The 27,857-nt window shown below is 39.1% G+C and overlaps 1 protein-coding gene across 1 annotated transcript; it reads left to right on the top strand.

Annotated features, from left to right (window-relative positions):
• Positions 1-23: 23 nt before the first annotated feature.
• LOC307157463 (uncharacterized protein) lies at positions 24-27,669 on the top strand. Its single transcript, XM_079869374.1, has 3 exons — positions 24-80; positions 886-1,128; positions 25,341-27,669. Exons 2-3 carry the CDS (start codon positions 930-932, stop codon positions 26,852-26,854), a joined length of 1,713 nt encoding a protein of 570 aa, XP_079725500.1. The 5' UTR covers positions 24-80; positions 886-929; the 3' UTR covers positions 26,855-27,669.
• The last annotated feature ends 188 nt before the right edge of the window (positions 27,670-27,857 follow it).

The raw sequence follows: 27,857 nt of genomic DNA, 5'->3' as shown, positions 1-27,857 counted from the left end.
GCACTACACAGGACTTTTATTTTGATCTGATGACATGACGTCATTCGGCTGCGTCGCGCTGTGATTCGGTTAGGGATAAGGTTAGTCTTTTTAAGCTTTTAGAGTGTTTAAATGATACTAACCGTTCAGGCAATTTTATAGTTTTTAGAAACGATATAAAAGTAATTCATTAATATTGAATGTACAATATTGTAATGCCATTGAAATGCTTTACCTAAAATTAACTAACGTTATTTTTGTCAGTTTAGCTTATTCACACGAGTAACAGAAAAACATGCGTCTCATTTCGCTCGATATCGTGAATAAGTTTGTCTGTAACACGAATTCGGTCCCTGGCGAGTAGTGATGGACAAACTGAGATTTTCGAAATTGAGTCAACTGAACTAGCCTAATTCCTAAGCAAATGTTTCAAACATGACCACTTTTTCTTTAACATAATCTCACATATTACTCCTTCACTGCTTGTTCTTTTCAACACATAATTGGACAACATGTTCCATTCATTTGCTCCATAGTGATACTGAATTTTAACAATAACTTATACATTTTTAAAGACAGCCTTTCTGTGATCTATGAGGTTGTTAATAGAATTTGCTTCTGTTGGTCGTCAGCCCGCATTATTTCAACTTAGTTTTAAAATAATTGTGTTCAACTTTCATAAAGTGTACTCTAATCATTAAATACCTAATATTAAAAATAAATATTAAGTGACAATTTTTTTCTCTTACTTATTCGTTCTTTATTTATTTTTATTCCATGATCTTTCACTCACACGCTCACAGTGTGCTGAACTACTACTGAACTAGAGCTGATTGAGATGCACTTTGAGATTTAGTTTGGATTTATTTATCTTTCTGTCAATTATTCTCATCTTTATCATTACAGAGAAAAACTGAAAAACTGCTGGTCTGCGTGACACTATTATAAAGATGGCGTTTATTAACGCGTTTATGGCGTTTGTTAAAGAGAGAGAAAGTGAATACATGAAGATTGAGGAAACATTCAGAGTGAAACGAGAAGATGCTGAGGAACAAACAAAGATGGCGTTTATTAAAGAGAGAGGGAGGGAAGACATGAGGATTGAAGAAACATTCAGAGTGAAACAAGAAGATACTGAGGAACAAACAGGTTGGTTTCATTCTCAAATCTGAACTATTTTGTCCTGTACATGTTCTCAATTAATTTGCTGTTGGCAGGGGTTTTTGTTCCCTTTCTGCTCTCCTGGGTTGGGTTGCGTTCTTTCTTAAATTGGAACAAAGTCCACACTAGAGGCTTATTAACTACTAGCTAGTTTATAACTAACTCTGTATTTTATTCAGTTGCACCATTTGTTCTGCAGAACATAACTAGTAGGTCGTAAGCTCTCTGTAAAGTAATTCATAGTCGTATAAAATGCTTCAAATACGTGAGCAAAAGCTGTTGAAATGCTGTTAATTTCCCTTTATCCTTAATTTGATCTTATTTTGCCTTACGTTACCGACGATAAAATAAATTAAAAAAATAATTAAATACGATACTACCCAGATAGCACACGTACGTCGGGCCGACGTTGGCCCGATGTACAAAGTTCCATCGGCACGATGTCGCTCAGAGATCGTTTGCTCATCGGCAATATGTCTCCTCGACGTCGGCCTTTGATCGCAAATGATCTCCGGCCGATGTTTGAACGATGCAAAGCTGTAAATCTTTTGGCAGCTCTGCATGGGTTTTATAGGACCTTTATTTATAGGTCGGACCTTTCGGGCTACTCTTTACATTAGACACCATGCGCTGCTTTCATTGACGCACGCACTTACGAACACACACACACACACACACACACACACACAGAGCGGAGATCGCGCTGCAACACTCACTCAGCAGCACATAAACTGTAGTCAACATTGCCCCGAGACTTAAATTGATAAAATAGCTTTGATACTGAACACATGCAACTTTCATCCCTCAAAATGGCCATATTCAAGAAAAAAAAGTGGAGTAGTTTTACACTTCCATCTTACCTCGCACTATTTCAACGTTAAACTGATGAAATACATGCTCTGCTTCTGTGAACAGTAAACCCCGCCTTCTATGATTTGATTGGCTATCTATTTGGATGGTCTCTGTAAGGTAGACCAGCCTAAAATGTAACTTTTAAACCTTTTTGCCATCCTAAAAACAGAGCGGAGCAAGAATTTCCAATATTGAATTTCCAGTTTGGCCATTTCTAACTTTGACATACTATTGTTATTATTGACGTATAATTATACACTGCAAAAAATGCTTTTCTTACTTAGTATTTTTGTGTTGTTTCCAGTCCAAATATCTAAACATTCTTAAATCAAGAAGCATTTACTAGAGAAGTAAAATAACATAAGAAATTCTATTTTGTTTTCAGATAAACATAAAGTAATTTAAGTAATTTTTGCTTAAAACAAGATAAATTATCTGCCAGTGGGGTAAGAAAAAATAATCTTGTTTTCCAATTGAATCAAGATTATTTTTTCTTACCCCACTGGCAGATAATTTAGCTTGTTTTAAGCAAAAATTACTTAAATTACTCTGTTTATCTGAAAACAAAATAGAATTTCTTATGTTATTTTACTTCTCTAGTAAATGCTTCTTGATTTAAGAATTTTTAGATATTTGGACTGGAAACAACACAAAAATACAAAGTAAGAAAAGCATGTTTTGCAGTGTAGGACTTGTCCCCCTCAATGTCTATGTACATATATACAGCCCTGGAGTTACTTGACTATCCAATATGAAAAAAGTAGGCTATACTGACATTGAAAAATATCTTCTTAATTTTGTGTGTAACTGTCTCTAGTATAATGAACAGACACAATTCAAGTTAAGACATTTTAATGACACCAGAAAGAACTCCAGTAGAAAAGGGATCAAAAAGGAACAGCAACAATGTAGAGAAGGATTCTTCCTGGCAACCTGTAACAGAGTGAAAAACATTGAGAAAAAGCAGTTAGGACTAAAGCTAAGAATAAAATTGTCATTACACTGGATAATATAATTAAAAATCTAACAACAATCAAAGGTACATCAGCTGGCAAACCATTTAATAGTTTAATAGGTTTAATAGTCTATTTAAAGGGAATGATTGTTGTGGGGAGTTTGCTCAAACTATGGCAGCGATACAGCGAATAGTTGTGCTAAAAGACGGCGCCGTCCGCGGAGTGCTTTCAAAGGCCAGTGAAAGCATACTGTCAGTTAAATTGTAAGTAGATGCTAACTGTTTCTCATGGGTTCGTATGGTATTTTAAACATTTACAGGGGTAAGTCTGTGATTTTATTGCCATCCGAATCCATAATGTCAGTGTTTATTTTCACCCAACCCGCGTACATTTCTTAATTGCTTTTATAAAGAACACCGCTTTCTCAGTTAAAGGAATACTCCACCGTGTTTTCATATTAAACTATGTTTTTCCCTTAACTAAGACGAGTTGATACATACCTCTCTCGTCTCAGTGCGTGCACTTAATCGCTCAGGCGCGGTGACACTTTGAAAGCCAAGTTCATTCAATACGGGCCAAGCAGAGAAACAACCAAACACCTCCACGTTTTCCCTATTTAAATACAGTTACTCGCGTAGTGTAACTCGACCTAGGACGGTGACACAAAACAAAACGTTGCGCTTTTCTAAGCGTGTAAAATGGATAACTATATTGTATGGCGGAATACCATTGCAAGTGCTTGTAAGCACTTCGTCTTGGCGGAGTAATATCTTCACTCGTGAAAAATCCTCTCACCGGCCCCCGCTCCCTCTAGTGAAGATATTACTGCGCCAAGACGAAGTGCTTACAAGCACTTGCAATGGTATTCCGCCATACAATATAGTTATCCATTTTACACGCTTAGAAAAGCGCAACGTTTTGTTTTGTGTCACCGTCCTAGGTCGAGTTACACTACTCGAGTAACTGTATTTAAATAGGGAAAACGTGGAGGTGTTTGGTTGTTTCTCTGCTTGGCCCGTATTGAATGAACTGGGCTTTCAAAGTGTCACCGCGCCTGAGCGATTAAGTGCACGCACTGAGACGAGAGAGGTATGTATCAACTCGTCTTAGTTAAGGGAAAAACATAGTTTAATATGAAAACACGGTGGAGTATTCCTTTAACGCAGTGAAGCAGCCCCTGCACGAGAGAATAATTGATTCTCGAGCCATCGATATCAGCAGATTCAGCAGCATCGCCACGGGCAGCACTGGGTAACGTCACACGGAAGAAGGAATATCTTTAGCAGCTTTCTAAGGTATGGTTCGGGGAACACGCCTATAAATGGTATACCTTTAGTTAAGTTATACCTTAAAGGCCCGTTCACACCAAGCACGATAACTATAAAGATAACGATAAAGATAACTATATATGCGTCCACACCAACGACCGATAACGGTCTTTTTATTCTAAGCACGCGCGCGCCCGGATGATCCAGATCCATTTTAAATGCGCGACACCTTTAAATTAGAGTGGATTCTGATTGGCTGTCAGTGTTTTATCGTTTGACAGCTGGAAAAAAATCGTTCTGAAAGTGATCCCAACAATATCGTTCCTCATATCTTTATCGTTACAGTTGTGGTGTGAACTCTGTTATTCTTTAATATGGAGAACGATTTTTAGAATTATATCTTTATCGTTATCTTTATAGTTATCGTCCTTGGTGTGAACGGGCCTTAAGAGTCTTCGTAGCATGCTAAGAGACAACGCTATCGGGAAACCCAGCCCAGGTGTTTATGAATGAGACACTGAATTAATTGTTTTTAAAAGTGTTTGAATTAATGATTCAATTGAGTATCTTTTTTTAAGTAGACTGAAACATGTTATTCTGATGTATGTTATCGTGATCTCCATTTTAAACAAAACAAATATGATTTTAAACCAAATAGATTCTCAGTTTACCCTGAATTAGGGGCCGTTCACATATCACGTCTAAAAACGTGTGGAAAGCGCTCTCTCCTTTCTACAAGCTCTTGCGCTCCCGTGGCGTCTGTCGTTGCTATGCAACCATGAACTGCGCTCTCCATGATGACAAGGAAGTATCAGCAAAGGATTAATTGATTTCTAGCCCTTGCATTAGCTTTACTACTAGATATATTTATGGAGATGAGAAATAAAAACTCGCCCTGTACAGCTATGATCGGCTGTTCGGCCGAGTTTTCCATGTTGTTACGGAAAGGCCAAAGCTGATCGGTTGGTTTTTGTCACATGACCTGCGGTGCGCTTGTGGCATTCTGAAAAGTTGAGATGTTTTCATCTCGCTGTGGCATATGCGCGCCTGGAAAAACGAGCACGCTGCATCGCATGCGCGTCACTTCTATTATGGTATTACCGGTGTTGTCACACTTTGATTAACCGGTGGGGAAATATCCGAACGTATGACTTACAGAAGGTACAATTAACTAAGAACGTTTCGGGAAACACGTATTAACGATAAGGTACAGCTTAAGGTATAACTTAGGAACGACGTAGCGTTAAGAAGGTTTCGGGAAATCCAGCCCTTATCATAATTAAAAACGTGTTTCCTGAAACGTTCTTAGTGTTGCGCTTTTATTGAGCAGGTCATGCAATAACATAAATTAGTTATTTACACCAATAAGGTGATGCGGCTGCTGGGCAATCTGGTGAGTTTTGGAGGTGGAGCATTGAAGAGAGGGGTGTGTTTGTTTGGGTTCATTCCAAATATCAACAGTGTCCAACAGCGTTTTTGAAATATCGCTTACCCCACCTTAATATCTGGCAGTTTTGTGTCCATCTATAGTTGCCATCATCTGAAGTCTTCACAAGTGAGGCTGGATCCAAACTGGAGCTGCTGTAATCTCTAGTGAACTTGCTGAGCATCCTGAGATAGAAACAGGGAAGCAACAGGAGAAACATTAGCATAGCTGCAGTTCATATTATTTCAGGCAAAAGATGATCATGTGCACTTTTTACTATTTCATCACATATTAACTGTAAAACAAGATTATGAGATGTGTTAATTGAATGCTTGGCTAAAGAGTTGTGTCTTTAGTCTAGATTTAAATTGGGAGAGTGTGTCTGAGCCCCGAACATTATCAGGAAGGTTATTTATGAAAGTAAAAGAGTAGCAAAACTCAAGAGCATAAAGATGTGAATTTGAGAACTTGTCCCCTGTAAAATACCAAAGTTCAAAGTTGAATTTAGAGATTTGCACTTGCACAACGTGACTTAACGCATAGACAGTGATATTAAAATAAATAAATGATAACTCTGTAAACACCATACTAATTAAAAATAGACTACTATGTACAGTTAAGCGTTTTCCTCACATAGAAAACTGGTATAAAACACTTAAAGGTTGCATGGTATGAAAATTTCACTTTATGAGGTTTTTTAACATTAATATGAGTTCCCCTAGCCTGCCTATGGTCCCCCAGTGGCTAGAAATTGTGATAGGTGTAAACCAAGCCCTGGGTATCCTGCTACGCCTTTGAGAAAATGAAAGCTGGTAATAATCATACATTTTTCTTGAGCGTCAAATCATCAAATTAGAATGATTTCTGAAAGATCATATGAAGCTGTGATGCTGAAAATTCAGTTTTGATCACAGGAATTAATTACTTTTTACAATATATTCACATAGAAAACAGTTATTTAAAATTTGTTATATTATTTCACAATATTATTGTTTTTAATGCTCTCTTGGTGAACATAAGAGACTTCTTTCAAAACATAATTTTTTTACCAACACAATTAGTGCATGTTAGACATTAGTGTATGTTTGAAGTTTTACTTACTAATCATATGGTTCATAGCGCCTTAAGAGATGATGATCCGCCCAACTCTGCTACAGTGGAGGCCAGGGCATCAACATTGAAGGATCTAGGAACACAACAAACCATTTGTCACAGAGCCAACAATATTATTATATAATGCCAGGTTTATTACAAGTAAGAAGCTATAGCTAAGCTATATTATATATAAGCTACAGCAGAGGTGAAATGCTTTTCTGAGATGAGTTTCTGAATCTATTTGACCTGCATCTGGGCATGGAGTACCTACGGCCTGAGGGAAGTAGCTTGAACTGGCAGGACAAAGGATGACTAGGGTCAGCTGCAATAGATAGTGCCTTCTTTGCCACTCTGTTGGAGTAGCTGCTAAATGTGTGAGAGAGGGGGAAAGTTAAAGCCTGCAATCTTGCTACACGTCCTAACAATACTCTCTAATCGTTTTTTGTAGACAAGGAACCAAACCAGCAGATAAAACTGAAGGTTAAACAGACTGAATAAAACAAGAATAAAACATTCTCATCAAAGTGGGGTCAATGTTAAAATTTCTCAGTCTACGGTAAAAATACATTCGCTGCTGGGCTTTGGCACAAACAGCATCAGTGTGTGTGATTCAAAACATAGCTTACTATCAATTATTGTGCCAAGGTTGTATTCTTGTATTATCTCAATAGGTTATGATAGTGAGGGGAAGAGGGGGACTCTGTTTCCTAAAATCAGTAATTAATTCTTTAGTTTTGGATTTCCTAACGTTACCTACCTACCTGTATTTCCTACTTCTCCAGCAGTAGCTTTCTTCAGAAATGTTGAAGTCGTGGAGCTTTCCCTCTGTTATTTTGTTGCTGCTGAAATCACAGAACATTTTTTTTAATCAATATTTGTTTACCACTGAGCTAGTTTCAACCATGTAACTTAAGTGTAAGTTCTCCATGTAAGTGACGTCACCGATTACATACGTTTATGTTTACGTTTGTGTAAAATAAATTAGTTCACTTCCAAGTAAAACCTTTACAAAACCTCTCATATACACATAAGAGGTGATTAAAAGCCCAAACTTTCATAAACAAAAGCTCAACCGAGTCAACGTTAACTTAGCTTAACTCTTCTGAAAACGGTTGAGATGCTAACGGACTTTTTCCGAAGACACAAAGCCATGTCTATAAAAGTAAATATTCAACATAAGCGTATCAATTACAAGTAAGAGAAGTGTCAAGAACAGTTGTGTGTATTATCCGTGTGATTTTAGAGACTAATATCACCTGAAAGCAGTGAATTTGAAAACAACCGCGAGAGAGGGAGTTTTCCTGCTTACCAGTCGCAGTGGTCCCGCGGCGTTTCCATGGCAACTCTGCGCCGCGGCCGCTCCAGTGTTTGAAAGCGACTTGAAAGTTCACAAGCACAACGCGACATCGGCCTCCCGTATAGTGGGCCGACCTAAAGCCGACGTAACGGAGCTGGGAAATAGAGCACTGACTGACAAGAGATCTGCCTACGCCTGGCCGACGCCTTTGCGATGTTATAGGGAGGGAGGCCGACGCTCGATGTTGGGCCAACGTCGGCCCGACGTACGTGTGCTATCTGGGTACTTGATCACGAATAATGTATGTTGTGTTTTATGTAAATAATATTCAGAAACTGTACTTGAAACTAATAAGGATCAAATACTGATACAAAAAAACAACAACGTCAGAAATGACATGACAATTAATTATGACATTTTATTTGACATGCACAACAGAGTGATGGGATAGATCGATGTTGAAGAGCCACTAACAAAGAAATCTTTTTACTAAATAAAGTTTTCTCTCTTCAAATGTAAGCAAGTGTAAATGTCAGCATTACCATTAATGTTTAAATAATTCAAGTCTGTCAGATAAAACAAGCTTATTGATGCATGTTACGACCCTTCTTTGGCTAACAACCGTCTAGGAATTTTTAGAAGGGGAACATTAAGCCAGTTCAGACACCTGTCACCATTGAGCACTGAATAAAATGAGAAACACGACAAAATCAATTAAACTTAATTTAATAAAAGGTAAAGTGATTAATATTTTATATATGAACAAATCAAAACAGGATTGTACCAAACAAACAAAAATAACAATCAAAAAGGAACCAACTAAACCATTTATATCTAATCCTGAAAAAAAGAAAGATCAAAGAAAAAGTCTTCAACGTCCGTGACGTCGTAACTAAACTACTCTAACTAACAAAACAAAAATACAGAGGGTGGCATGAATCCCTAACCTAGTGTATAGACAAAAATCCAACTTGTGTAAATGTATGTCACGTGACGGCCTTACCTATCCCCTCTCCTCCTTCCCGCTTAGGGTTGCCAACCGTTCCGTATAATACGGAATCGTTCCGTATTTGACACATAAAAGTCTTGTTCCGTATTGAACTGATACGGAACGCACTTTGTTCCGTATTTTTGAAAATAAATTCAGTGCACTAAAATAGTCTAAATGTTTAGTTTTTAAAAAGCTGGCTATGTCTATTTTGATGTTTCTGCGCAAGTTCAGCAGACAGTGGTTCGGGTTTGTTCCTTTCAGAGCTTGTGAGCGGAGAGCGCATTTCTGAATATTCTGCTCCGCTCACTCTCCGCAGGGTCGCTCGCTCAACCCAGAATGGCCTGCTGGTTCGAAAATATGTGGAATAAGGGCTGCCTTCGACTAATTTTTTTTTCTAGTCGACTAGTAGTTGTTCATTTAAGCCATTTGTGGACAAATCGCCCCTTTATATTAATTTAATTAGGCTACTTAAATAGGCTGGTACAGAGTAATAAGCGTTATGACCGCATGCACGCATAAAGCTTGCCACAAAGAACCGGTTAAAGTAATGATTATGAATGTGTCTAAATTAGCAAGGAGACATTTATTTGTTTAGTAATAAATTGGTGTTTTCTGTGTCGCTGCAAAGAGAAATGCACATTTCATATGGATAATCAGAGAGTAGCCTATTTATTTTGAATAGCCTATTATGGTTTGAATATTTTAGTTTAAAAGTAGACATTTCAAGCTTTCTGTAATAGATAGTCAATATTTCTCAAATCTGTGAGGCACAAGCTGAGTTTCAGCGCCCTCCAGTTCGCGTGAAATGCAAGTTGTGCTGCATGGCGCCTTATTACATTGCCTGCTTATATTTGCTTCTTATTTAATAAATACGGGCAATTTGTTGATAAAACATTGATCAAAATTAAGATACAATTTATACAAAACGAAAATCTTTTAAAAAAGAGTTTTCTACAAAACAAAACTTAATGAAGTCGTCAAAATCATGTTTTACCAAAAACAGCGCTGTTGCTAGGAGGGCGCCAGCGCCTCTGCCTCTCATCGCCTCTGCCTCGCGAGTGGATGATAGCCCTGAAGACGCCTAGCAATGGTATACCTTTAGTGGTAGTATACCTTTAGTTAAGTTATATCTTAAGAGTCTTCGTAGCGCGCTAAGAGTAACGTTATCGGAAAATGCAGCCCAGGTATGATGCGTAATGGAGATTCCAAAGCGCTCTTCTTCGGTTAGAACCATGGAGAGCGATCGTGGATATAGGTCGTCCTATGCACCGAAACTTTTAACAATGCAACAACAATTTTGCATCCCCCCCCCCAGCCCAACTTCTCACAACTCCGAAAACGTCAAATCAAATTTTCAAATAGGCGCTATCTTTATAAATAAACCAAAGATTTGATCTTTAAACAACTACATTCTCGCCTGAAATACACTTAAAACTACATTTCGTGACAATAACAGCAGTATTTTTAAATTACGCGGGGTTTCTCCTCTGCTATTGATGCTTGCTGGTTGGTGTGAGATGCATTCTGGGATACCTGGCTGTCTCAAGTCCGCACAAGTCACCTCTCGATGCATCCTCGGTAAAAGGGGCGGATCAAGAACACATCCGGGGATTTGAACTGGACTTGGTCAGATGTGAACTTTGAATTGGAACAGTACTTGGGCAGCGACTGATGACGTTTCACAAGTCCACAAGAACACAAGTATAGACAAGAACGCATATTGAGAAACGGCTAAAAAGTCTCTCTCTCGCTGGCAGTAGCATGTTCCTTAACTAGGGCTTCTCCAGGTGTCAAGCATCAGGATGATGAGGATCCCGCCTCACATGGCACACCCACTCAACTCATTACGAATGACTGACAGGCAAAACAGCCAATCAGCGACGGCCTGTGAAAGTAAGAGAGACAAAAGAGACCAAAAAGAGAAACACAAAACACACCCAAAGACACTATAAACATCCCTAAGGACGTAACAATGCAGTTCAGTCAGTCTATTTTATTTTGTTACTCCTGATCGGAGGCTTCCGTAAATATTTAATTTATACCTAGAGTTACGCTTCAACTAAGTTTAATGCAACGCAATAATATTTTGTAGTGCTTAAGTTGTAACTTAGTGCCCATTTACATGAAGGCGAGGGCGACACGTTTGCCCACAGAGATCGCTTTTTAATGTTGCATTATGAGGCAGACGTGCCTGTATGCGCTCGCTCACAGCTTTTTATTGAGGTGGAAACTTTATAAAGGAAAGATATTGTGTGCGTGCACACGAACATTCAGGAGCTTTCAACCTCTGCCCCATGAGTTTTATAAATAAAACGGTTTTAATACTGAAAGCTACATAATATTCCTCAGCAATGAGGTGATAACTTAGCTACAGGAAATTAAACAAACAAGCTTCACTATTAGGCTTCTCTCTCTCTTGTTAATTCATTCGAATTCATTAAAAAATGTAATCTTACAGCACTACTTTATTTCACTTTAGAATTCTAGATCTAACGAGCTGTAGATAAAAAAAAAAAAAAACTTAAAAAAAAATAGTTATTTTCCTGTATGTAGGCCTCTTTGTTTGGTCAGATTTTGTGTGCTGTAAAACATGCATGACAACCTGGCATCTTGTCCATGTTGGCAAATAATCATTGCCACCCGACATTAATTATATAAATAATTTTAATAGCACGGCCATTCAAAACTAGAGGGTCTACAATGTGCGTAGTAAAGCGATCAGTGACATTTATTTTGGCCGGGAATTAATGTAAACACAGATATCGGATACCAGTCATATCAAAAGTGAATGTAAACAGGCGGGTCAAAAAATCGGATATGGTCAAAAGATCAGATTTGTGCATTAGGACTTGCAGTGTAAACGCAACCTTTCTCCAAGGAGGCCAAGGAGAAAATGATGCTTGATCTAAAGCTATTTCAGCTTTATTTAAAGGATCAAGTTTAATTTTCTCTTTGAGGGGTTATTATGCTGCGTTCACACCGAACGCAAATAAAGCGTCTGAAGCGAGTGATTTCCATGTTAAGTCAATGTAAAGATGCGGTTACGTGTGTCTGGAGGTCCTGCGGCGCGATGGACGCGATTTCGCCTCATTTGTGTGTCCAGTTCGCGCGAAAGAGGCGAATTGAGCTTCTGCCGCAATTTGCGCGAGTGATTTTATTTAGTGCTTTTTGTGCATTCACGCGTTTGAAGTGAATTTGCGTTCCAGAGTTGAAAAATCTGAACTTTGGCATTTGTTCGCGCCACGTTAACCAATCAGGAGCCTGCTTGCTGCTGTCACGTGGTGAAGTGATGTGATAAACGGGGGGAGGCCCGCTTTTCAGCTTATAATGTTATTTTATATGTTTGGCCTCAATACATTAATTTGTAATATGACTAAATGCCTGGTGTGGTTCTAATGCACAACAAAGCAAATCTTTTATCACATAAAAACTTGATTTCAGTATACGAGGCATATTTATTTAGCTATTTGTTCCATATCTAAATTTAGATTATATGAAACATTATTATTCTAATGTAAAGACAACCAACATACTTTAATGTATAAGAACAAAGTTCATGTCTGAACAGTGTTGTGTGAGAAAAAAAAAATCACAGGACAGGTTAATTACTTTTGGAGGCTGGCTCCATTTATCATCAAAACAAAAATAAATGACAGATTAGGTGGGTGAGGGCGAGGGTGATCCTCGCTCCGATGCGGGACAACAGGTCATCAAACTGGGCGCGGGACAGGCGGAAGTACCGCTGAAAGTGGCCGTCATCCAGGCGCAGCTCCTGGAGCAAATGGTGAAACTCGCCAAACTGGGTACGCCTCCGGAGGGTCTGGTGGACCCAAGTATGGCAACGATGACCCCTAAGCCGCTGTTCTGCTCTCCAGAGCAAATACGAGCGGTGACTCTCTCAATGAATGTTTGATCAACATCAGCCATCTTGCAAACAGACAACCGCCTAGCACTTGCCCCTCCCACAAGAAGAATTTCGCCTCGAACGCGCGAGTGGATTCAAAATGTTCAAGCGTCCAACTAGACGCGATAGAAATGAATTTGACGCTTAAAGGGATACTTCAGGATTTAGCATTAAGCTTTGTATTAGTAGAAAACCTGTAGTATTTTCGAATTACCATGCTTTCCACCCTCATATCCCCCTGAGACAAGAGATTTATGTATTTTTTGTCTGGAAAAAATCCTCCGATGACGCAAAAATCGTCATTTTGCGTCACCGGAGGATTTTCTGGCCAGAGGCTAAAGACTACAGCCAGTAGATGGCGTTGTTCCGCATGTTTTCAGCCCGCCCATAGAGGGTTGGATCTCACTCACAGAATGTACACAGTGTCAGCGTCTTTCTTTGGAAGCTAAGCTAGCAGGCTCTTGTTCTGTGGAGAAAGCTGAATAGTAGGAGAAAGCTGAGTAAGTAGGGGTTACCAATTACCATCCTCCTTTTCCCGGACTTGTCCGGCGGGCGAGATCGTTCAAAATGTACGGGATTCAGCTTTTGCTTTCTGCGGTCGCCATTCATTGTTTACAAGCACACCTTTTGTTACAATCTAACTGAATTCATTCCGATTGGTGAATCTGAATGTAGTGTTTACATGAACGCTAAACAAGTGATCGGTTGATGTGCGTTTTACCATTGCTAAGAAAATTCCTGCTCCTCCGTGAGCGATGCGAGACCCAGCGCGTCTCAGTAATGACGCCACCGGCCTCGCGCCGTTCTCCCGCGGCCGTCAGCCTCGTGCTGCTCGCCACAGTAAACATGATGAATGAATGGCGACTGTAGAACGCAAAAGCCGAATCCCGGACATTTTGGGCGATCTGTAAATCCCTGGCAAACTCATCACGTAGGCTAGCCTTGTTGTTTGTTTTAAACTGCGCTCTCTTACCGGTAGGCGTGGCCTCCTAAGGCAGCGAAGCAAGTGCATTCTGGGAGTTGTTGTCTTTCATCCACATAAGCCAAAAATACATTTTCTGGCTTTTCTCAGTCTAGAAAGCTCCAAATTAAAAAAATTCTTCACATTTCTTCTACTTAAATGACCTATTTTAAATACACATTCATCTTCCCAGAGGTGAAGTATCCCTTTAATTCGCATTCGGTGTGAACGCAGCATTAGCCTAATATATCTGCTGCCAAATTATGAAATAATATTAAAAAGATATTTATATGCTAGTTTTTCCCAATGGTATCGATGTCAAATTTGTGGCCAGTGAAAAGGGCTGAGTGGCTAGTTACTTCGTAGCTTAGTAACTGAGTGGTAGGTTGTAACTAGGGCTGAACGATTTTGGAAAATAATCTAATTGCGATTATTTTTGCCAATATTGCGATTGCGATTTAATATGCGATTATTTTTAAGCTCTTTATCTTTTCTATTATTTCAACAAAAACAAGCAATACATCATTGTAAAATAGGATGGGAATCTTTAGGCACCTCATGAGCCAATCAAATTTTTTCTTATTAATTAATCTTATTAATAAAACTTAAAATATTTATAATTAGGTACTTTTAAAAAGAAATACACATTAAAAAAACTAAATAATACAACTATATGTTAAGAATTTTAACTAATATAGCTTCAAAACATAAAAGTAAATAAAATAAAAACATTAAAAACATTACAAGCAATAAACAAAGAGTGCTTTCAGTATTTAAGGGTAGGCTGTCTGAACGTTTTCATCTCTTTTGAAATATAAGATGTGGTTTGTCCTGTCTGTTAAATAACTTACTGCGTTTACATTAATTTCGCGTCATAAAAGCATTTTGAGATGCAAGTACATTTAACCACGTAGACGGAGTCGCTCACAGCCGCATGCTCAAGCGCTCTTCGCAAAGCGCGCGTGAGTATTTGAAACTGAAAGCAGCTTCTGTCGGTGATTTTCATATTTTTAATATATAAGCCAACTGCATCCCAAAAGACATATGATGCCTTCGTAGAGCATTTGTAAGGAAAATACCGGCGGGCGAGACTACAAGAGTAACATCAAGCAAAGCACGCGTGACGCGTATCTTAGCGCATCTTGTGCATGCAGCCCGCGAATGTCCTTGTAATTTGCTTCAACTTCTCCGAACTTTATGAAAGGTTCGAGTGGTTGCGTGTGTGTGTGTGAGACAGAGGAATTAGAAGCAAGCAGAATATGGTTGTTTATAAAGCACACGCAGCGTCATCACGTATCTGTGTTTAAAACTAAGCTCAGACTCTATTCTGAAATTATCTGAATAGATACAAAATCGTTGGAGAGAATCTATAACACAATATCACATAAATTAAACACAAACTGTTCTTTCCTGTAGCCTATGCCAGGTCTATATGCGTAGCGTGCCAAGTTGATGCTTCCTCCGTAGTGCAGACTGCTTTACTGCTGACGCGTGTCACGTGACCAAAGTTTAATCGCAGCTTTTGCGGTTAGAAAATCGCGTTTCATCATATCGCGATATTATCGCAAATGCAATTAATCGTTCAGCCCTAGTTGTAACACATGCTGGGGTAAGTTGTAACAATAGTCAATGATATTGTTCAAAAACAGATTTATTGAAATAAAAGAACAATGTCTCTCTTTCTCTCAATAACAGATATTGTCTGTTTGACTCGCGCGTGTGTGTTTAAATTTGTCTACTAGAACAAACTTACTTAAAGGGTCATGAAACCCTAAACTAAATTTTATGAGATTTTAACAGAGATATGTGTGTTAAACATCATTGATTTAATTCTAGGGGGAAACTGGTTATTTTTAATTTTTTTCCGCTATTTTCGTCTTCCGGGTTTAAAATCTACATCGTGTATATAGGCAGAGCACTATAGTACTTATTGGTGTCTCATAATTATTCACGAGACTGAGTTTTCTTATCCTATGAGAGGACACTGTCTCTTAATTATTCATGACACCACGTGGTGATTTCCAATGACAGGAAATATCAAGTTCACGTAATATATGAGAGGCATTCAAGGATTGCAAAGTCTTTGTTTCCATGGAGTAAAAGTACGGGTGTGTTGCATGGCTTTCCCCGCGATGCTCCCAGGGCTAGACTCGGCACCATTCTCAAGGAGGGAATGTGTTTTCTCATTTAAAAACCTTTATAATGATCATGTTAGCTGATCTATAATGCGAGATGGGCGCCGCAGTTCAGAGAATGTGATCTGTCAGATTTACAACACGTCATATCATCCACTTCTCCTGAAATACATGAAAGTAAGTGGCCGCTGAAGTTGGAGAAGAATAGAATAAACTTTACAGTTACTCACACAATGTGTATCTGATATGAATAAAACAAGTCATCAATTCAGAATTGAAAGGATTGGTATTGCCGCTTCCATAGACATCAGTGTTTATTTTACAAACTTTGAATGCATTGTTTTGCTAGTACTTATGTGTATTTAAATATCTGAAACCTAAAATAAAGATTATGTGTTTGAAAAAAATGAATATTTGTGATATATGACAACGCTGAGCATGTCTGTCTCTGGCTCAGGAAGCATGTGGAAGCACATTTGAATTTAGCAGCTGATCAACTGATGCACTGAACGTTCTACTCACACCGGTGGGATCGTACACGTCAAAGTGTCAATCTGATTATGTAGCAGGGCATTCAGTTAATTCTGAAAGGACAAACAGGCGGTTAGTGCATTTCATTGGACTTTAAAAAAAAATCTTGTATGTCCTCATGTTTTACCCCTGATTTTTAAAGGGTAACTAAACCCCTGGTCAGAGCCTGACTCCACCCACTGGCAATATTTGAAAAATGCTAGAAAAGTGGGCAGACCCCAGCGGAGATAGAGGGGACGAACCGAGGGCGGGGCTGAGCGCGGGGGCGTGCACCTGAGACCCGCAGTGACGGATTAATTGACAGCTGCTGTCAGACTCTAAAATGGAGAGTGACTGGAGTGACGCAAGTAGCTTTGCAACAGAGCTGTCATTTGAAGTCGAGGACTTTTCTCCCCCACCTTCACCTGAAGTGGAGGAGGGCGAATTGTCTGTGGAAACAGGGCCAGAGCCATATCAATTCGAGCCGCTGGCTCAAACTGCGGTCTTAACTCCCGCATTTGGATCGGCATCCGACGATGCCGGAGAAGCACCCGCGCAAGGGAGAATGGGACCAGTGTCTGAGTGGTAAAACATTAGCATTATGGCTAAATTAGGCTAATGCTCATAGCAAATGCTAACGGATCTATCAAAAATTTAAAACCCATGCATTTAGGTTAATTTTGGTATGATTTAGTGTTAATATTTAAGCGAAAAACAGATATTTCAAGTCTCCATCTAAAATTACAAATTATTCCGTCTCAACAGGTGCACCTGTGGGCACTGCAGCTCACTGTCCCTGGTAGAGAACGTCTGTTGTAGGGAGATACCCAATGTATAGCTATGAAATATGACAAGACCAGAGTGTTAAGTCCAGTTAATTCATTTAATAAGTACTATACACAAAACCAGGGTTCATACAGATAAATAGGTAAACAAAAATAAACAAATTAAACAAAATAAAATAAAGGTACAAAATAAAGTGCAGCAGATGCAATGACTGTGGAAACTTTGAAAAGCTTCTAAAGCTAACGTTCTAAAGCTAACGTTCTAAAGCTTCAGCCTATCTGATAAAGATATAATTTTGTGTGAAAATTTTGCTTTATCAATAAAATTAAACACTAATTTCACATATATTGTCTTTCAATAATTTAAGTTCCATTTCATAAATCATGAATTTAAAGTCAAATTCAAGTACTTCAAGCATGTTATGCACCTTGTACAAACTCCACATACCAAATATTAAATAAATCATCCTAACAAAGTAGTAATAAACATTCTTATGTTGTAGGTAGTACACAGGTGTGACCAGATTGGTGGAGTGGGCTGTGTAACAGCACATCCAGGATTTGAGCCAGTATCATTAAACCCCTATGTGTTACAAGCTGTATATGGTACTTACGTCCAGTTATATGGTGAGATGGAAGAGAGTTACAAACAGGTTAGTTCCAGGAAGAAAGGTTAAATTTTATATAAATAAATATAAAAAATAAATGTATATAAAAATAATGAAATAATTTATTAAAAAATGTTTATCCTCCACTTCAACATACATGTGCACCACCTGTCTTTCAGCGCTTATAGACATCTTGCATATCGCAATGTCGTTAGGTGGTGTTGGGGGTACCTTGGCCAACACGTTTGGGTGGTCATACCTTCATGCATTGTGACACGGATCAGGGAAGAGTTTCCTGAAGAAGGACCATACAGCGGTTTCCTTCCCCCACTGCATTTTTGAATATTTTTTGAATTTTTTTTTTTATAATATAAAAATAAAATAAAAATTAATTATAAAGAAGCATTTTTAACTGGAGTTACAATTAAAAAAAAATTCAGCTACAAAACTCAAAATGAATATGTACCAACCTATTTTTCTGCCCTCTTTAGTCTAAATTTGAATCAGTAGCGCTTACACATTGGACTCCTACCAAAAAAAAGAAAAAGTGCAAACCATTTTTCTTGAATGTTGTAGATGACTGTTATGATCAGGCACACTGGCCACAACATACAATTACCACAAAATCAGTTGTACTCGTTTGTCTAGGGGGTTTATTAAACAATTGAGTAAATTACAAACAAAACAGAAGATAAGAGATTAACCACAACAGGTTAAAACCAACGCAGGAAGATAAATCACAGGCGTGGTAGCCGGAACACAAGTCTCCTTTCTGCACGGAGTGCCTGAGATTTTAAAGGGTGTCTCTCCGCCCACTCGTTACAGATCACACCTGCACACAATAACGAATGAAAACATACTGCAGAGCAGCCAAACATTAGAAAAGGAAACAGAGCCACCACAGGTAGTGGAGGGACGTAACAATGACAGACAGGTGTGTTCAAGCTGGCAGAGTGGGTATAACCTCATGTGTTTTTAAAGAACCTTGACCTGTGTCTGCTCACTGCCTCCTCCTTGTCGGGCCGAATAAACTGAGCCCACAGTTTTTCTGGGACAGCCATTTGTCCAGAGAAGTCCAGGTACGGCTGAGGGTCTTCCACCACATGGTGGAACAGCAGCTCCATTAATTTGTCAATGTAGCCTTCAGAAAGAGAATTATTATAATATATATTATATTTTTTTCTGAGATAACTCAGACAAGTATAAGTTACCTGTGGTAGGATTGCTCTTCAGAGCTCTCACTGTGAATTCTCCATGCTTAAATTTTGGGAAAACGATTGAGTATCGCAGATCACCAGCTGCAGTGGATGCCTGTGATCTGCCTGCATTTTCATTATAATGCATCGCAGCAAGCTGTAGTCTGAAAGGGAAAAAATACATTAATCAATATTATAATGAAACAATCTCTAACATGACTTGAAATAAAATACAAAATAAAATACATTAGCATTACAGCTTATCTTTACTTACTTGGTTTGAGCCAGTGTCTTGTCTGATCACCAACCAGAGGCTCGTGGAGACAAGAAGGAAACAGGGCGTTTTCGTGGCAGTGGATGTTCTGTATGTGGTTTGCTACAGAGCTCCACCTGGCCACTACCTCCTCCCCAGATGTTGATGTGGTCGCAGACCAATAAAGGTGATTGACCACACTCTTTATCCACAGCCCCACGTCCTGCAGTCCCTTACCCTTACTAAGGGCATCCATTTTTTTACCAAGCCCTGAACACAAAGAATAATAAAAACAATTACTGTAATCAGTGTTTCCCACAGCACTTTATAGACCAAGGTGGTGGACTAACATTCAGTGTAGGCTATATGATAAAAATAAGTTTATGTGATATATTAACCTTTTTGGGGCATCTTAAAAAGTTCACTTTGTGCAATCTTCCCGTATACTTGTCTACCACTTTAAATGAAATTTTCTGTTAGAAATACTGGTACTGTTTTCGTTCTATTCAAAATACTAGCCTAACCTTTTCCCATATGCCAAGGGTCGAAGAAGTGTCTAATGTCCTTTTTTTGCTCCCTCATAAACTTCTGTACCCCTGTGTGACGGTCAGTCACCAAAGACTGGACCACAACACCTCTTTCCTCAAGAAGAGACAGGCTTCTTTCAAATCCCTCCTTTTCCATCCGTTGGCTGTTTCCAACTTCATTGCTCTGCAAACACAAACAAATACTTTAGATCAATGCACAGTATATAGTAATTCACAACAAAATGTTTTCATTGTGTAGATGTTTACCTGGACTAGTTGAATGTCTATGACCCTATTGGCTTTGAGGTCCATCATGGTGTAGCTGCCATATTTTGCTGAATGTCCTACAATTGTGTTATTTGCTCAAAGCCAACGTCAACAAAGCCTTTCAGCAGTCTAATATATATATAATGAGTTATTTATTACCAGGTGAATCAGCTCTCATGTCCCCACCAAGAGTCACAGCCCCATCAGCAATGGCATTTTCAATAGCGTCATCCTCAATCTTCCACTGCCAGTTTATGGTTGGGATAAGGAGCTTGGCCTGATGCTTGTGGAAGCATGGCTCAGAGATCCCCTGGATTTTAAAGGCATCCAAGAACTAAAAGAAAAAAATACATCTTCATATAATAACCTGAGGGGTGACGTGCAAATATGACAGCGCTGTTATTATCTTTCACCTTCGATATCTGGCAAAACGATGAGCCAGTGAACAGAACAGCTGCACAGAGCTGTAGGTTTCCCGCTGGTATATTGTTTACCATTGGCTGGCTCGACCAATCACTGGAGTACTCATAGTAAGCACAGTGCTGTTTGACACGGAGAAGTGTCCCAATGGTTGTTTGTGAAACATCCAAACTCCGGGTGCAGACAGGGCATCTTCTAAAAAGCTCTAGCAGTTTATCTTCATAAACAATGTACTTAGTCACTTTGTGGGGTAATACTTCATTGGAGACTCTATGTAAAAGAAAAAAAGTTAAAACAAATTTAAATAAAAGCACAAATAATCATAATTTGGTTATGTAATGTGTATGTATCAGAAGTAACTTAATGCCAATCAATCAAAAGTATTTAAAAACAAGTAATAGCTAAATTAGAACATTCAAATATAGCCTAACTGAAAAACCTAACAGGACTGAATGCATTACCTTGTACAGTTCATGGTGCTCTCACTTCCATCTTGATGGTAGCTGGAGTCATCAGTGGATACCTCACATATTTTCCTCTTTATTGGTGTAGAGGTTGCCCCGGGACACTCTGTGAAAGGCTCCATCAGTGTGCCTGTGTCACACGACACACTCCTGTTAGGCATTCTGGCGTGGGTGGCTGCACAAATTAATAATAGATTTGTTATCAATAAGCAGCGACAGTACAAAACTAAATTGTATAATCTTGACTATATGATGAAACATTCAAAAGCTCCATAGTATTCAAAATCACCATTGCTTCTCCTCGTGGGCTTCATGTTAGCCTGCACACCTGCAGATCTGGAGCTGACTGGTTCAGTCTGGCACCCAATTTCTCTGGTCATAGTATGCTAAAAAAAAAAAAAAAAAGTTATGGTTTACAATTACAGTCTTATATTCAGTCATTCTAGAGATTTTAAAATGTTTATAAATACTAATAGTTAATTAACTCACAAACTTCTGAGGTAATTTAATCTTCTCCAGGATTATTATTACTATTACATTATTATTATTCCTCACAGGGTCGCAAGATGACGTAAAGTACATGCATCTGATGAGTTTTATCGAGTTGACGTCAATAGCGCGCGCTCTCTGTAGGCATATTCATATTTTGCCGCTATGTGAAAAAATCCAGCAAAATGCGCCACCGCGTTTGTCGACCCCAGATGATTAACTTTAGCCTAACCATAAATTGTGATTAAAATATATATGATCACTCACCTCAAGACGCCGCTGCGGTGGTGGGGTCCAATATAGGAGGAGCAGCGTTTGGCACTGCGTCGCTTTTCAGCGCAAGCTGTGAGGAGAAGCCCATTTCCACCTCTATTGCGTTGGAGAAGCAATCCCGCGTAAAATGCAGTTTGCACACTCCAGCTCTAGGCGGGAACTCGCGGTCTTCCAGGCCAAGTGCATGCAACCACTGGTGCCTAATTTCCAAGTCTGCTGGAAAGCTATGCAGTCCAGCAGTGCTGTTACAACCAGCAACACTACACCTACGTACCATCCTGACCACTGCACTAAATACAGATAAATCTACGCTAACTTGAAGTTATCCTAACTGATACAATACTATGCTACTAACTAACTATGCTTCTAACAATACTACACTAACAACTATGCTAATTAACTACCTAGGCTACACGAAATAATCTAAATAACTATATAAATGCTATGCTAAATAGATTCTAAAGTACTCTATCCTGATCGTTTTCAACTCCTGACTCGCTACAGTGGTTTTGACGAAACAAGATGGTTTTTATACTGCAAAGGGCGTGGTAGCTCGTACCAAGGGCGTGGTGAGCTGGAACCTGCTTACGTCACGTGCCACCGCAAACATCCAATAGGAAAATTCAACTGCAGTAGCCACCGTTCAACCTGAAGAGGGCAGCACTCAGACGTTTTTACACCATATATTGTAGAATTAAAACACTTTGTACCCAAATGTTTAAAAAAGTTACTCGAATCAATGAACAGCACTAATCAAGCTCCATTTTTACAGATCATTAACTAAAAAAAGTTGGTTTAGGGTTTAGTTACCCTTTAAGATCATCTAATTGCATGCTTTAGTAATTTATTTGCATGAAATTATTTTAACAATCTTTTTTCCACTTCCTTCCATCTTCTGACTCCTCCTAATTACCGCATTGCTTTTTGGTCGATGTGGTTTTTCATTTCCACCACAACCTATTGCACAGGTTCCAACAGTAGTGGGCTCTTGCTCAACATGAGCTATAGATGTCTCATAATGGGACAAGTTGTTGATTAGGAAGACATTCAAAATGTTCAGTGCTCGGGGCTCCAGGAACAGGAAGACAATGTTCTGCCAACTTGGAGAGTTGTGGAGGTTTTTATGGTTGTGAGAAAATTTAAAACTGAGTATCATTGGTGTAACATAGTGAAATCTAATGATGTCTCTCAAAGGCAACATATTTGGAGAAAATCAGAGGACCCAATGTCTTCGTGTGCACAAGCAAAGTGGTCGCACTATAGAAAACAAATTAGTTAAAAAAATTGACAAGAGGTTCTGTGTAGGGGTGCACGATATTGACAAAATGTGATATTGCGATATCGATAATGAATATTGCGATATCGATATTAATTGTGATATTTTTAAACATATGTAAAATTACAAAAGTTATGGGAAAACGCATCAAAATAGATTCATAACAAATAAAACAAGTTTTTTTTACAACACAAGGTTTATTTCAACTGACAGTCATATGAATAATATGAATAAATAAATAACCATGTCTACAGAACAGGACATGTTTTACTGGTTGTATGTACACTACAGTATAAAAAAAACAATGTTAGGACATGTTAGAAACAATACAAATAAATCTAAAAAAACAAGTAAAAAGAAAATGTTATGAGAAACAGGGCCCATCAACAACTGTGTAACCTTTAGAAGGCAATTTGCACTTTCCCACGGCAACTCACAGGTAGAGGTTTTGACGTATGTAAGGGGCTGTTTACACCTGGCCACTTAATGCGTTTTCTGTGATCGGATAGCTATCGGATCGTGATAAGACCAGGTGTAAATGCCCTCCGAAACGCATTGTACTCCTCCAAAAAATGCAAAAAAAAAAAAAAACGTGTGAGAGCGTGTTGTAGGCTATATGTCATGTTATAGCCAGATGTGACGACGCTACTGGAACACGCATCACTGCAGATGAGAAGCTGAGCATCTATTAATTGCAAACTATCACAAATCAAAGTGAAAGTAAGTCGCTGTGTGGTTGAGTGAGGGAGAAGTGAGAGAGAGAGATGGCGATTAGCTTTGGAGCGAGTAGCGACTCTAGAGTCATATTGAGAGAAACAAAGTGTCTCCCGTGTTCTTTCTGACCACTGTGGGAAATCTGTAGGATGAAAAGTTAACCCTCTCGAAGCGACGTGTATTTTTCGAGAGGTGCATGTCAGACGGGACGCATCATAAACAAAATATTGCATAATTATCGCGAGACTTTCAATATATTATCGGGCAACGTGATATCATGATACCGATATTGAGTCGATAAATCGTGCACCCCTAGTTCTGAGATAACATCCAACAGCATTCAATAGCTAGTGTAGACATCTTCAACCCTGCTCCTGGAGACCCACTGCCCTGCAAAGTTTATTTCCAATCTGTTTCAGCATACTTGTCTATGTGATTCTGAAGAGATTGATAAGTTGGTTCAGGTGTGTTTGATTAGGTTCGGAGCTAAACTCTATAGGACAGTGGATCTCCAGGACCTCTGGCTTAATGGGTAGGAACTAGTCTATATGTTGTTGGTTTTAATGCTTTATATGTCTACCGTAAAACTTCAAATAATAGCCGAGTCCCAAATAGACGCCTGTCTCTTTTAAACGCCTGGTGTGACTACAGGTTTGGGTAAATAAAGGCCGGTCTCAAATAGAGGCCTGGTCTGTTTTTTATTATCGGGTTGTATTTGATCTTCTAAAACCAGTCAGATCGTCTGTTCTATGTTTTGATTAGATTTCACGTGACAGACGCAACCGTTCATGAACGACTCATCACCGCGCGCGCGTGTGTGTGTGAGGGAAAAAGAGGAGATAATATTTCATTAACTTCGGGATGTTATCCTTACTTATGGAAGCGAGGATCACCTTATCCATTGTTTCAAAGAGGGAGAGCCGTGCGCATCTGGGCGGGAGCTGTTAGTGCAAGCAAGGCAGGCAGAGTTAGTGGAGGCTGGAGAGGGAGAAGTGGAGGAGAGCGACGTGGAGGAGGAATTCGCCAATGAACTTGTAATTGAGGATCGCGGGATGATGATAGTGATGAATAGAATAATTTTCTATCACATGATTGCAGTTGTTTTACAGGGTAGCCTTCATTCTTTCTTGTTGATGTGTTTCGGGCAACAAGTTCATATGCTCGATGTATTTTAGCGGTAACTTGTGTTCTGCCCATTGCTGTCACATCGTTTCGTTTTTTTTTTTTTTATATGCTGCCAATAGCCAAAGACATTTCTTACATTAAATGTTTTTGTTAAACACATTCGAATTAATTATAAATAAAACATAATATAATGTGGTAACCTTCTACTGTCATGCTTGAACATCTCAACACTAAATTAAAGGCCTGTCTCTTATAGACGCCTGTCTCAAATACAAGCCGGTGCAGTTCGGCGATTTGGGTAAATAGAAGCCCGGGCTATTATTTGAAGTTTTACGGTAATTGTATTGATGTCTGTTGCTTTGTGCCATTAAACTGGGGTTAACTTGTATTGGTCTCTTTTCACCTTAGACCTGATGCAGCTGAAAGAGGAGAGTCCAGAACTAAATGAAAAGGAAGACAAAGAGCAGAATGAGAAAAATGAATTTGTAACTGGAGAAAAATTGTTTATTTTCTCTCATACTGGAAGGAGTTTTGATCAACATAGAAACCTTAAAGCCCACATGACAGTTCACATTGGAGAAAAGCCTTTTACCTGCCAACAATGTGGAAAAAGTTTCAACCAGAAAGGAAGCCTTAAACGCCACATGAGAATTCACTCTAGAGAGAAGCCTTACACATGCTCTCAGTGTGGCAAGAGTTTCTGTCAACAAGAACGCTTTAAAGTCCACATGAGAATTCATGCTGGAGAGAAGCCTTACACCTGCCAACAGTGTGGGAAGAGTTTTTATCAACATAGAAACCTTAAATCCCACATGATAGTTCACAGCGGAGAAAAGCCTTTCACTTGCCAACAGTGTGGAACAAGTATGAGTACAAAACGAAGCCTTAAAAGGCACATGAGAATTCACACCGGAGAAAAGCCATTCACCTGCCAGCAGTGTGGAAAGAGTTTCACTCAAAAACAAAGCCTTAAAAACCACATGCAAGCTCACACTGGAGAGAAGCCTTTCATTTGCCAGAAGTGTGGAAAGAGTTACACTCTAAAAGAAAGTCTTAAGGCACACATAAGAATTCATACTGGAGAGAGCCCTTACATCTGCCATCAGTGTGGAAAGAGTTACACTAGCAAAGGAAACCTTGACGTCCACATGAGACTTCACACTGGAGAAAGGCCTTTTACATGCCAACAGTGTGGAAAAAGTTATATTCAAAATGGAGCCCTTAAAAGCCACATGAGAATTCACAATGGAGAGAAGCCTTTCACTTGCTCTCAGTGTGGAAAGAGTTTCTGTCAACAAGCAAGCTTTATAGTCCACATGAGAATTCATACTGGAGAGAAGCCTTTTACCTGCCAACAATGTGGAAAAAGTTTCATTAAAAAAGAAGCCCTTAAAGTCCACATGAGAATTCACACTGGAGAGAAACCTTACACCTGCCAACAGTGTGGGAAGAGTTTTGATCAACATAGAAACCTTAAAGCTCACATGACAGTTCACAGTGGAGAGAAGCCTTTCACCTGCCAACAGTGTGGAAAGTGTTTCACTAAAAAAGGAAACCTTGAAGTCCATATGAGAGTTCACACTGGAGAAAGGCCATTCATATGCCCTCAGTGTGGAAAGAGTTTCTATCAGCAAGGAAACCTTACAGTCCATATGAGAGTTCACACTGGAGAGAAGCCTTTCATCTGCCAACAATGTGGAAAAATTTTCACTAAAAAACAAAGTCTTGAACTCCACATGAGCGTTCACACTGGAAAGAAGCCTTACACATGCCTTCAGTGTGGCAAGGGTTTCCTTCAAAAAGGAGGCTTTATAGTCCACATGAGAATTCACACAGGAGAAAAGCCGTTCACATGTAATCAGTGTGGCAATAGTTTTAGACGTAAAATATTCCTTAATAAACACATGAGGACTCACTTATGAGAGAACTCTTTTATATGTCATCAGTGTGGAATGAGTTTCACAGACTGGAAACAATCCTGAATCGTGTAATTACTCACATTCGAGAGAAGCCTATCGATCAATCACTGAGGAAAGAGTAGGCTTGCCTTGCCTTGCCTGAAATGTATGCGAGAGTAGGCGGCTGCAGTGAGAGGAGGAGTGAAAAAAGTGCAGGCAAGCCGGACAGTTCTCTCTTCTCGCAGTGGATCTGACACCTGCAAGATCAAAGATGGATATCGCGGGATTCACGCTCGTGCACAGTGTTGCTAAAAAAAACTGGATGTAATTTAAGTTCTGTTGCTTTTATATGAAAATAAATATAATGAACAAGACACCCAAAGTACTTATTTAATTCCATTCCAAATACGTTTATCAATATTTTTTTCTTTAATACAGACTTAGGCCTATGTGCTTTCTTTTTAAATAAAAATAACAATGCATAACTCATAGAGATCGCACTGTCAGATAGTTTGGGAATATTCACACATAATGTACACATAAAACATGATCAGATGAAATCAGAGCAAGGTGGACTGCACTCGGACACATTTCTAACTGGCTTGCATCTCGTGCTGATCACCGGTGATCGGTTCTGCGCAGATTTTGCTCATCTCAAACAATTCTAGTTTCTGATCTAAAGGAAAATTTAACGGTCACATGAGGCTTCACACTGGAGAGAACGCCTATTCTCATTGGTTTGTCTGGTCATGTGATACTCAGATGTTTGTCATTGGCTCATTGATTAATTGTTCCCAGGTGTAACTTGTTAGTCATTAAATCTTGTTTATATTACCCTCATGTTTCATTGTTCCTTTGTCTACCTTTGTTTGTGTAACCTATGTTGGTGAGTTTAGTTCATGTTTATTTCATATTTCAAGTCAGGTACTGATGGGAAATCGAGGCTTTCTGAAGCGTTTGAGGCTTTCTGAAGTGTTTGAGGCTTTCATCAAATTGTGCCGAAAAACGGTTCATTACTCGAAGCTTT

Source organism: Squalius cephalus, assembly GCF_949319135.1.
Source record: "Squalius cephalus genome assembly, chromosome: 4".
NCBI lineage: Eukaryota > Metazoa > Chordata > Actinopteri > Cypriniformes > Leuciscidae > Squalius > Squalius cephalus.
The sequence above is the reverse complement of the archived record's forward strand: the minus strand, read 5'-3'. Positions and strand labels throughout refer to the sequence as shown.

Bases quoted from the DNA above. Each gene is read 5' to 3' on its own strand.
- LOC307157463 (XM_079869374.1), top strand. From the start codon at position 930: ATGGCGTTTATTAACGCGTTTATGGCGTTTGTTAAAGAGAGAGAAAGT. The intron at 1,129-25,340 runs GTTGGTTTCATT...TTTTCACCTTAG, and splicing joins AGATACTGAGGAACAAACAG to ACCTGATGCAGCTGAAAGAG.